This window comes from Physeter macrocephalus, chromosome 11 (assembly GCF_002837175.3).
Source record: "Physeter macrocephalus isolate SW-GA chromosome 11, ASM283717v5, whole genome shotgun sequence".
NCBI classification, from domain to species: Eukaryota; Metazoa; Chordata; class Mammalia; order Artiodactyla; family Physeteridae; genus Physeter; species Physeter macrocephalus.
In genome coordinates this window covers 148,605,434-148,616,809 of record NC_041224.1, presented here as the reverse complement: position 1 = coordinate 148,616,809, position 11,376 = coordinate 148,605,434, and the positions used below count along the sequence as shown (strand labels likewise).

Sequence of the window (11,376 nt, the reverse complement as noted above, 5' to 3'; positions counted from 1 at the left end):
GTGGTGATTCCACCATTCTGTCTTCCAGGTCACTTATCTGTTCTTCTGCCTTAGTTATTCTGCTATTGATTCCTTCTAGTGTATTTTTCATTTCAGTTATTGTATTGTTCGTCTCTGTTTGTTTGTTCTTTAATTCTTCTAGGTGTTTGTTCTTTAATTCTTCTAGGTCTTTGTTAAACATTTCTTGCATTCTCTTGATCTTTGCCTCCATTCTTTTTTTTTTTTTTAATTTATTTTATTTATTTATTTTTGTCTCTGTTGGGTCTTCGTTGCTGCGTGCGGGCTTTCTCTAGTTGCGGTGAGCGGGGCTACTCTTCATTGAGGTGCACAGGCTTCTTGTTGTGGTGGCTTCTCTTGTTGCGGAGCATGGGCTCTAGGCGTGTGGGCTACAGTAGTTGTGGCTTGTGGGCTCTAGAGTGCAGGCTCAGTAGCTGTGGTGCCCTGACTTAGTTGCTCTGCGGCATGTGGGTTCTTCCCGGACCAGGGCTCGAACCTGTGTCCCCTGCATTGCCAGGCGAAGGGGGGCTACTCTTCGTTGGGCTCAGTAGTTGTAGCACGCAGGCTCAGTAGCTGTGGTGCCCTGACTTAGTTGCTCTGCGGCATGTGGGTTCTTCCCGGACCAGGGCTCGAACCTGTGTCCCCTGCATTGCCACGTGGATTCTTAACCACTGTGCCACCAGGGAAGCCCTGCCTCCATTCTTTTTCTGAGGTCCTGGATCATCTTCACTATCATTATTCTGAATTCTTTTTCTGGAAAGTTGCCTATCTCCACTTCACTTAGTTGTTTTTCTGGGGTTTTATCTTGTTCCTTCATCTGGTACAAAGTCCTCTGCCTATCTTTCTGTGAATGTGGTTTTTCTTCCACAGGCTGCAGAATTGTAGCTCTTCTTTTTTTAATTTTTTTTGCTGTACGCGGGCCTCTCACTGCTGTGGACTCCCTGGTTGCGGAGCACGGGCTCCGGACGCAGAGGCTCAGCAGCCATGGCTCACGGGCCCAGCCGCTCCGTGGCTTGTGGGATCTTCCCGGACGGGGGCACGAACCCGTGTCCCCTGCATCGGCAGGCGGACTCCCAACCACTGCGCCACCAGGGAAGCCCTTGAAACAGTATAGTTTTAAAAATTGTTTCTCACGTGACATCAAAGATCGTGAGCTTTTTACTCAATCATTAAAAAAAGAAAGTAACCCTCCATTGAATCCCTGCTGTGTACTAGATGCAGAGAATACAAAAATGAGTAAAAGAATTATCCTTGAGAAACTTTTCTGGGTGGTGAAAAGTTGGGACACCCCTCCTGCATTTAATGGGGACTTAAAACAATTGTAGTTACAACAATGAAGAGAAGGTATATGAAACACCTGGGACCTTGTTATTACCATTTCTTTTCTGCTATCATCTTTTACTTCTTTTGTTGGTTATGAAGCTGACTTTACTTGTTCTTTGAGTTTAAAAACAGTTATAACTGCAGGTAGATCAGAAAGAAGAAGGTTTTTTTTTAACCACTCCAAGCATCTATGACCAATGTAAATAGCAGTATCTCAGCTACATGACACTGTACAAGGTCCTATAGAGTGGACCTTAGAGACATGTTTGAATAAAATGGACATACACAGGAGTCAGGCAGGCACTGATATTACAGTTAAATATAAATATATATATATATATACACAAAGGGGAATATAAAGACTAAATGATACACATTATATATCAAACAAAGCATTCTGACCCAGTGTGGTCTAGTGAGCTCTAAAATGGTAATTACATTTTCTCTGAGGTAAACATTGGAGGATGCAGAGATAGGACAAACACTGGTCCTGTGAAGCGCCCAGAGCACATGTCATCCCTGGGTTGTTTTTCTGTTGTGTTCCTTATCCCAGGCAGAGAGGAGACTCCATTCTTAACCCTGTGCTTTAAGCCTTTCTCTTTCCTTTCCAGTGACTGCCATGTGGCATGGGTCTCTGCGCAGGCTCGTAATGAGACAGTAGCAAGGCGGCTGTGGGATGTCAGCTGTGACCTGCTGGGCATCCCTGTGGATTGACAGGTGATGGCAGTTGGACCCAAGAGAAGCCTGCAGTAGACTACTAAGTACTCCCTGCCAAAATGATTCTCCTTCAGGATGGCCAAAACCTTGAGCACAAAGAAAGCAAACCTTCCAGCCTTGCCTGCTTGATGTCTGATAAAAGCCCAGTGTACACTGCCAGATTCATCTAAACGCCTTGCATTTGTCCAGATTTATTTTGCTCCTGTTACTGCCAGAGTTACTAGAGATAGTATAGGATAAGTAGACCTTCATATGACCTCCAAGCTCATATTTTCCTTCTGAAGCCTACTACCTAGGAGAACCTAAGCTATGGCAGGGGTTAATTTCTGGCACTTTGGATTAGTTTCTATCCTCTTTGTCCACAATGTAGTTCCTCCCAACCAAACAACCTTCAAGGGGGCCATCCTTTAGTCTTAGCTAAACTACAGGAGTCACAGTGGCTTGGCTCAAGAGCAGGGTTTGTCCCTCACCTCTTAAGAAAACCATCATGGCACCAACATCTGGATTCTTTCAGGAAACTCTTCACTGAATCTGGATTGTGGCATGGCTTTATCTCTGACAACCTAAAGCCACTGCTGCTAAAACACTTTCACATGCCTAGACCACAGAAGAGCTTCCTTTTCTAAGAAGTTGGTGGAGTTTACAGGATGGCAGAAATTTGGGGAAAGGCAAAAATAAAATTCAAATTTAAAATGTCATTCATTTTCCTGCTGTTTCTCAAATCAGCAAGAGGGTAGTGAAAGAAGCAGCTTGAGAAGATAGGCCACCTGACTTCAGTTACTGACCCTAGATCCATGGAGGCCTCCTTTTTGTGCCTTGGTTTCTCTTAGAAAACCAGAAGGGAAAGGCTATTTAGTGATTGTCCCTGAGTATATCTTTGTGTGTGTTCTTGTGTATTTATGCAGCTGGGAGTATTCAAAATAGCCACAAAGGAACAGTATTAAACTGGACCCCCGTGCAGGTAAATGATCAGAGACCGAGCACACCTGTGTCATTCAGTCTTTGATACAATGGAAAATGAACTCTGTATATGCTGATAACTACCCATCAAGAAGCACATGGGTGGCAGGGAAGAAGTCCAAAAAAGAGAAGAATCCTGGAAGATAATGCATGCAAATGCAATGAAGGGACTAGAAAAGGGTTTTTAAAACACACACACACACACACACACACACACACACACACAACAGCTAAATATGTTAGTAATGTCCAGCAATAGAAGAATTGAGGGTGACCACCTGAGTTCAAGTAAGACGGGAAAGGCACTATGTTAAGCAACAATCAACCTATGTGGTAAAAAAAAAAAAAAACCCAGACAAACAAAAACAAACAAACCCCCCCAATTATTTATTCAGCAAAATTATCTTAAGGACTGATATTGGTCATTATAGTCAATTAAAAAATCAGGGCATTTCCTTACATTATCTTGACAAGATTAAAATGTCTACTGTATTTGCTAGAAATCTACAATTTATTTGGAGAATGTTTATCAAAAGTAATGCTGCGAAAGGAAGGCTGAGAAATTGGTACTGTTCCATCACTTGTTTGGAGTACATTCTTCTAATAGAGTTTGTGATTTTCTTGGACTAACAATTTACATGTTCACTTTGGTGGAGAAAAGAGTTATAGGACTACAGTCTTCTCATATTTGTAAATAATCTTTTGTTGAACTTGTTTTGACCATTAGGCTATATATTTAGACATGGTCATTTTATGGAAAAATTGGAAAACTTTTGATAATAGTGCAGAACCGAATTAATATTTTACTTAATTTATATTAACTGTCAATGACAAATAAAAAAATTTGATTATTTATGTTTTTATTTACCAGAATAAAAACTATAAGAATTAAACAAATTTGAGTCAACAGAAGAAAACAATTAAATGAAAGCTTAATTAGAGTCAAAAGAAGAAAACACTTTTCATTACTTCGGTTATGCAATCATTTCTTGTTCATGAGGATAATTTGTCCCAAAGTCAGCCACAGTACAGTCTCAATTCAAATGCCATTAACTTGGGTTGTGTGATAATTTGATTATTCATTCACCCATTTTCTACTAATCTTTTATGATGCTGTTCAAAGATCATGTTTTCCATCCCAGGCTATTTGTTACGTCTCCTTTTTGTACTTGTCCCTTTTATAACACAATGCTATGGGACCTACAGTACACTGCCACTAACAACCTGACTTTTCTCTCTGTCTCTATGCTCAATGAATATTAGGAGCTCAACAAAAGTTTGTTGAATCAGTGGTCTTTGAACTCAGTCTTATAAGGGTCCAGGAGATATAAATCACCAAATCATTTCCCTCTGAACAGTCATATGTCTTTTAATACGTGTGGGCAGTCTTAAGTATTGGGCTGCCAAGCAAACATTTCAGAACGGGCTCCATAGGCAAACCATCAGTGAAAATAGGAACTGTCATCCACTAAACCATGAAAACCCACGGAGTGCAGGAAAAGACTTTGTTAACATATTACACTTAGTGAGAAAGAGACCTGATGAAGCCAGGTCTGCCTTGCTCACTACATATAAATAATACACATATAAATTACATACATATATACATATGTATACACACACATATTACATATATAAATAATACATAAATTACCCACGGTCAGAGTGAATCTTTTATTCAACACATGCCCAGATCCTCGCACAAAGGCTACGCTTAAATTGAAACACCTGCTGCGTGAACGACTGCACGGCGTGCCCAGCCGCTAGAGGCTGAGCATATATTTTGGGGGTCACACTGCCCGGGGACCACTTCTGAAAGAATGTCACTCTGGTCACTTGACTCCCCAGTAAAAGTGCTTTAAGCTCGAGCGCAGGCAGGAACCTGGCTCAGCTATCTTCCAAGAACCGAAAGCTAACAGTCGGAATGTGAATTGAGGAAGTCAGAGTGGCCAAACAGTGCGATGACTGAGAAGACGACGACCAGGCGCCTACTGATACCAAACCATTGCGCGTCAGCGTCACGCTGACTGCCGCGGCGACGGCAGAACTACCGCCCCGAGCAATGCTTGACTTCCGAGTCTGAGCGTCTTCCGTGCCGAACTACAGCCTCCGGCATGCACTGCAGCGTCCGCCCCTGGCCGGAAGGCGGGGCCCGGGAGAGAGGCGGCCGCGCCGCCGGGCCCGCGGGTTCCCAAAGTCCCTTCCGCCGTGGCGCTCTTCCCAACCCCGGACTGGCTAATTCCGGGGTTCCGAGACTGCCGCTCGCGCCCGAGCGCCACCGCTCCCTCAGGAGTAGCCCGGGCAGCGCAGCCCGCACGACTTTCCATCAGGCTTTGGCGCCCGGCGCGCCGTCAGTGACGGCATGCAGGGGGTGGGCGTTCCGGCTCGGGAGGACCCCGCCGCGGCCCCGGAAGCTCCTCGTCCTGAGCGGCGGTGGCGGCGGTCGCCGGGATGCCTGCGCGGCTGGGTGGCTGACGGCGGAGTAGGAACGGGCCCTGTGCCCGGAATCTCGGCTGCCGCTGCTCGAGAGCGGCCTGCGCCATGGCCACCTCAGCCGCCTCCTCAGAGCATTTCGAGAAGCTGCATGAGATCTTCCGCGGCCTCCATGAAGACCTACGAGGGGTGCCGGAGCGGCTCCTGGGGACGGCTGGGACAGGTGAGGCGGGGGCAGGCTGAGCCCAGGGGCACCCAGCTCCGCCAGCTCTGGGAGGAAGAGCTCCCACCCGCCTTCCAAACCCTCCCTCCCTTCTCTCCGCTTCTCATCCTCAGACACGCCCCCTAGGGCTGGCTGGGTCCCGGCGCCCAGGATCTCCCTGCCGCCACTTAGCGTGCTCAGGGATACACCTCGGAATGTCATCTTCCTCTTGATCCTCCTGTAGCTTTCAGATTTTTCTCGTTTCATTTTCACTGTGGCAAGAAGAGCATAGGAGACCTAAGTCTGCGATCCGGTATTTGAGTAGAATTGGTTTCTTTTGTAGCTCTCTGTATTTGTTTTTTAACATCTCTATTGAAGTATAATTGCTTTACATTGTTGTGTTAGTTTCTGCTGTGTATTTTGTTTTATACATTTAACGGTGTTATTCTCAAAAGAGGTCCGTACTTTTCACCAGACTGGCAAAGGATCTGTAGCACAAAAAGGGTTAAGAACCCAAGGGAATCATAACTTTTGGGGTTGGTAAATAACCAGTCTTGAGGGGGATTGGTCTTTAAAATCAGGATTGTGGTCTTTAGGTGTGGTCCTCTTATGAACTCTCTGCTTAGACTGTCTCTTGACCCTTGATTTCAAAATTCAGAGTACTGCAAGCTTTGCTTGGAGGAGCTAAGAGTTTAACAGTTGAATCTGTATAGGAAGGTCTGCTATAGTTCTTTGCCTTAAGACAAATAGATCTTGATGGCAAGGCAGATGAGACTTTTATTGCTTTTACTTAAGTGTCAAAGCTTGAGTGTTTGCTCTGTGAGTTACCCAAGGTCATATGAATTGAATGACTCTGGTGAGAATGAAATTCATACCTTTGTTTAACATTTACTGGGAGAGGCTGCTGTGTGCCAGGCACTGTCCTAGATGCTGGTAATATTGCACATTACAGTGAAAAGACTTAACAAATCTCTGTTCTAATGGGTCGATGATAATATATAAATATTAAGAGGTAGTGTTAAGGGCAATACAGGAAAATAAAGCAGGGCCAAGGAATGGGAGGGGGGCTCTAATTTTAAATTGAGTGGCTGTGAAAGGCCTCTTTGAGGAGGTGGCATTTGAGTAGAGACTTGAAGTAAGGGAGTAAACCACGCAAAAATCTGGGAGAAGTGAGTGTCAGGAGGACAATAGTACTGCAAAGGCCCTTAAGCAGAAATGAGCTTGGTATGTTCTAGGAAGAACAAGAAAGCCAGTGTGTTTGGGGTGGAATGAGCAGGGGAGATAGTTAGTGGTAGTAGATGAGGCTTTAAAGAGGTAGGCAGGGCCAGATTGCTTGGGGCCTTGTAGACCAGGGTGAAAGATTTGCATCTTTTTCTAAATGTAGTGGCTTGCAGTTAAAGGATATAGAACAGGAGAGTGATGGGATCTGATCTACATGGTTGAAAAATAGACCATTTTTTCAGCCTCGTGTTGAGTTAAATTTTGCAATGTCTATTTCGGTAAGGCTAAATAATGCAAAAGGACATTCTGTTTTGAAAAATAGAAAACTGAGTTAGTTATATTCACTTTTGTCATCTACCTAAACTTCTAATTCCTGCAAAGAGGACACTCAAAAAGGTGTGAATTTCTACCCAAGTGCAAAATACTCTAACACGAGTTGCTGGTAATGCTTAGCTGTTCAATGAGTAAGTAAATAGAATATACACATATCTACAGGTTATAAGAATTTCAACAACTTTTAGTCTTCTTATTCACTACTTTATTCATACTTCTCAATAAATATTTGTCGAATAAGTTGAATTTAATTAAGCAAACACACCAGGCCTCATCTCTGATTTCTCTTTTTTCTAGTCCTGAGACTACTTCATAGGCTTTCCACCTATGAAGCTTTATTTTCCACCATAAATTATGAAGCACTGAATAATGTACATAACACATCCCTTGCATTTAGCTTATGCTCTGTAATTGAATTCAGTTTTTTTCAATAAACATTTATTGAGAATTACGTATCAGTAAGTGTCCTGAGCCCTGAGAAGTTCCAAGAATTCTTGCCTTAAATGGGAGCAGATTTACAGCAAAGTGTGTGATGAGTCCTCAGATAGTTTTGAGACCATGACGAAAAAAACCTAACATGTGCGTGGGGGAGCAAGAGGGAAGCTTCACAGAAAGGAGAACTTCTAACTGAGTGTCAAGGGTTGAACAGGAGTCTGCCTGAGAGGGGAAATGGGAAGAGGCAACAAAGGAAGAAAAATATCAAATATTCACGACTATTACTGGAGCTTAAGATATGTGTGGGACCTAGAGGGGTGGGATAGGGAGGGTAGGAGGGAGATGCAAGAGGGAGGGGATATGGGGATATATGTATACATATAGCTGATTCACTTTGTTATACAGCGGAAACTAACACAACATTGTAAAGCAATTATACTCCAATAAAGATGTTAAAAAAAAAGATTCTTAATAAAGAGTGGCTGCCACTTTCATTAAAAAAATAAAAGGTATGTGTGGGAGAATAGTAATGGATGAGGAAAGTAAGACACAGCCAGACAGTTAAGGGACCTAAGTGTCACATTAAGACATCTAGACTTGATATGGAGAATCAGTAGAGGATTTCAAATAGCTGACTAATATGGTCAGATTTAATTTTAGAAGGAGAATGCTGGTGGCTGAGTAGAGAATGAAAGAGAGGCACAAGAATCTGTATACCAGGGACCATGTTAGGAGCTTTGTGGCAGTCATCTAGGTAACATGGGAATCTAGAGAGTCCCAAATCCAAGAGGTGATTCTGGACAGAAATTAACCAGACTGATTGGACATGAGGAGTGAGGGAGACAGATTCAAGGATGTCTGCATTTTCTCACTTGGTCAGTTGAGTGAATGATAACTTTAAGAAATGTAAGAGTAGAAGCAGGCTTGTTTGGGTTGTGGATGAGAACATCAAGAGTGATTATATAGAATAGAGAACATATGTCCATTCTAGCCTGACAGATATTTCTTCTGCTACCATTAAAAATAACATTTATGGGCTTCCCTGGTGGCGCAGTGGTTGAGAGTCCGCCTGCTGATGCAGGTGACACGGGTTCGTGCCCCAGTCCGGGAGGATCCCACATGCCGCGGAGCGCCTGGACCCGTGGGCCATGGCCGCTGAGCCTGTGGGTCCGGAGCCTGTGCTCCGCAACGGGAGAGGCCTGCGTACCGCAAAAAAATAAAAAATAAAAATAACATTTATGAAGAAGATACATGAGTTGAAAGGCAGTGTATTGTAATATTTAACAGCAAGGATTCTAGAGCCAGACTGCCTGAGTTCATATCCTAGATCCACCTCTTAATAGCTTGGTGACCTTGAACAACTTACTTTAACATAATTAGTTTCCCTTGCAAAATGGGAATCAGTCATTATATTTACTTCATAGGGATTTTTTGAGGATCAAGCGAGCTAATATATGTAAAGCCCTTAAAATACCGCCTAACAGTAGTAACAGCGATTAGCCATTATTCCTATTATATGGGAAATTGGACATTTTATTTAAATAAAACATAAGAATACCAGCTCTGTATACAACTACCCTTACCTTGCACTACTTTCCCTTTTTTTCTAGAGCACGTATCTTCTAACACTAGACACTACATATTTTTTTAAATTAATTTATTAATTTATTTATTTTTGGCTGCGTTGGGTCTTCATTGCTGCGCACGGGCTTTTCTGTAGTCGCGGTGCGTGGGGGCTACTCTGTTGCGGTGCGCGGGCTTCTCATTGCGGTGGCTTCTCTTGTTGCAGAGCATGGGCTCTAGGCGTGTGGGCTTCAGTAGTTGTGGCACACAGGCTCAGTAGTTGTGGCGCACGGGTTTAGTTGCTCCGCTGCATGTGGGATCTTACCGGCTGAAACCCGTGCCCCCTGCATTGGCACGTGGATTCTTAACCACTGCTCCACCAGGGAAGCCCAGACACTTTACATATTTATGATGTTTATAGTATATTATTTGTCTTCCTTTCACTAGAACAGTGGTTTTCAAAGTACGATCCCTGAACCAACAGCATCAGCATCATCTGGAAACTTGTTAGAAATGCACATTCTTGGTTCCCACCCAAGACTTATTGAATCATTAACTGTTTTAACAGTCTATTTTAACAGCCCTCTGGGGGATTTCTGATGCCTGTCAAGTTTGAAGGCCACTGAACTAGGACATAAGCTCATCAACACATGGTATTTCTTTCTTTCTTTCTTTTTTTCTTTTTTTAATACATGAAGCCTTTTGATTTTTATTTGTGAGCCACCAACTCAGATATATTTCAAATGCTTTACGGACCAAGCAGAGCAAATCTGCAGGTGAAATCTGACCTGCCAATTTAATCTTCTGTAGATATGTTCAACAGGTACTCATTGAATGAACGCTTATGTACAAAACTAATGATTTGAAAATCAAATCATGGTTTTCTATTAATTACATTCCAATTGTAGAGACTACTTTCTCCAGAAGAAAATGTTGGCCTCAGTCCATAAAACACTGCTTAAAATTTTAACATTTACATGAGAATCATTCTTCTTTTGTTAATGGGAAGCATAAGCAAATCTAATTCTAAAAATGACCCCTGAAGAAGTTAGTTAAATGGATAATCAGTTCACTCTTATAGATGCCTTCTCATATGATATTAAAAGAATCACACAGCCAGCATGTATTGGCATTCTTGTTTATTTCTTGTTACTTAAGTAACAAGAAGTTTCAATGTTTAAACTGCTTAATTTGATCCTTTTAATGAAGGCATTTAAAACTGCTATCAGCCATACTTTTCTTTGAATTTCTATAGCACATGTCATTTCTTATCTTTTTGATAATAGCCATTCTAACAGGTGTGAGGTGATATCTCATTGTGTCTTTGATTTGCATCTCCCTGATGATTAGTCAAGTTGACTATCTTTTCATGTACCCGTTGTCCATTGTATTGTCTTCTTTGGAAAAATGTTTATTCAGATCCTCTGCTCATTTTTATAATTGGATTGTTTGGGTTTTTGCTATTCAGTTGTATGAGTTCTTTATATATTTTGGATACTAGCCCCTTATCGGATACATGATTTACAAATATATTCTCCCAGTAAATAAATTTTTTTCATTTTGTTGATAGTTTCCTTTTGCTATCCAGAAGCTTTTTTTTTTTTCAAGCAATGTATTTTCTGGTATAGTTTTTGCCTTTTTTTTTTTAAATGTAGTTGATTTACAATGTTGTGTTAATTTCTTCTGTACAGCAAAGTGACTCAGCTATACATGTATGTATTCTTTTTCCTATTCTTTTCCATTACAGTTTGTCACAGGATATTGAATATAGTTCCCTGTGCTATACAGTAGGACCTTGTTGTTTATCCATCCTATATATAACAGTTTGCCTCTGCTAATCCCAAACTTCCATTCCTTCTCTACCCTACCCCCTCTCCCTTGGCAACCACAAGTCTGTTCTCTATATCTGTGAGTCTGTTTTTGTTTGGTTTTGTTTTTTGTTTTTGTTTTGTTCTGGGTTTTTTTTGGCTGCACCACACATCATATAGGATCTTAACCCTTGCTCCCTGCAGTGGAAGCACAGAATCTTAACCATTGGACTGCCAGGGAAGTCCCTGTTTTGTTTTGTTTTTTTAGTTAATTTATTTTTGGCTGCATTGGGTCTTCATTGCTGTGCATGGGCTTTCTCTAGTTGCAGCGAGCTTTACGGACTACTTTACAGGGCTACTTTTCTTTGCGGTGCGCGGGCTTCT

At 42.3% G+C, this 11,376-nt stretch overlaps 2 protein-coding genes across 2 annotated transcripts in view; both read left to right on the top strand.

Moving 5' to 3' along the window:
• RDH11 (retinol dehydrogenase 11) overlaps window positions 1-3,416 on the top strand; it is a 21,775-nt gene extending 18,359 nt beyond the window's left edge. Inside the window, exon 7 of the mRNA XM_024118319.3 lies at window positions 1,932-3,416. Coding sequence (XP_023974087.1) covers window positions 1,932-2,034 — 103 coding nt within the window. The 3' untranslated portion in view covers window positions 2,035-3,416. The remainder of the gene's footprint in view (window positions 1-1,931) is intronic.
• A 1,781-nt stretch (window positions 3,417-5,197) lies between these two features.
• Window positions 5,198-11,376, top strand: part of VTI1B (vesicle transport through interaction with t-SNAREs 1B) — a 23,538-nt gene continuing 17,359 nt past the window's right edge. The window contains exon 1 of the mRNA XM_007121859.2: window positions 5,198-5,653. Coding sequence (XP_007121921.1) covers window positions 5,539-5,653 — 115 coding nt within the window. The 5' untranslated portion in view covers window positions 5,198-5,538. The remainder of the gene's footprint in view (window positions 5,654-11,376) is intronic.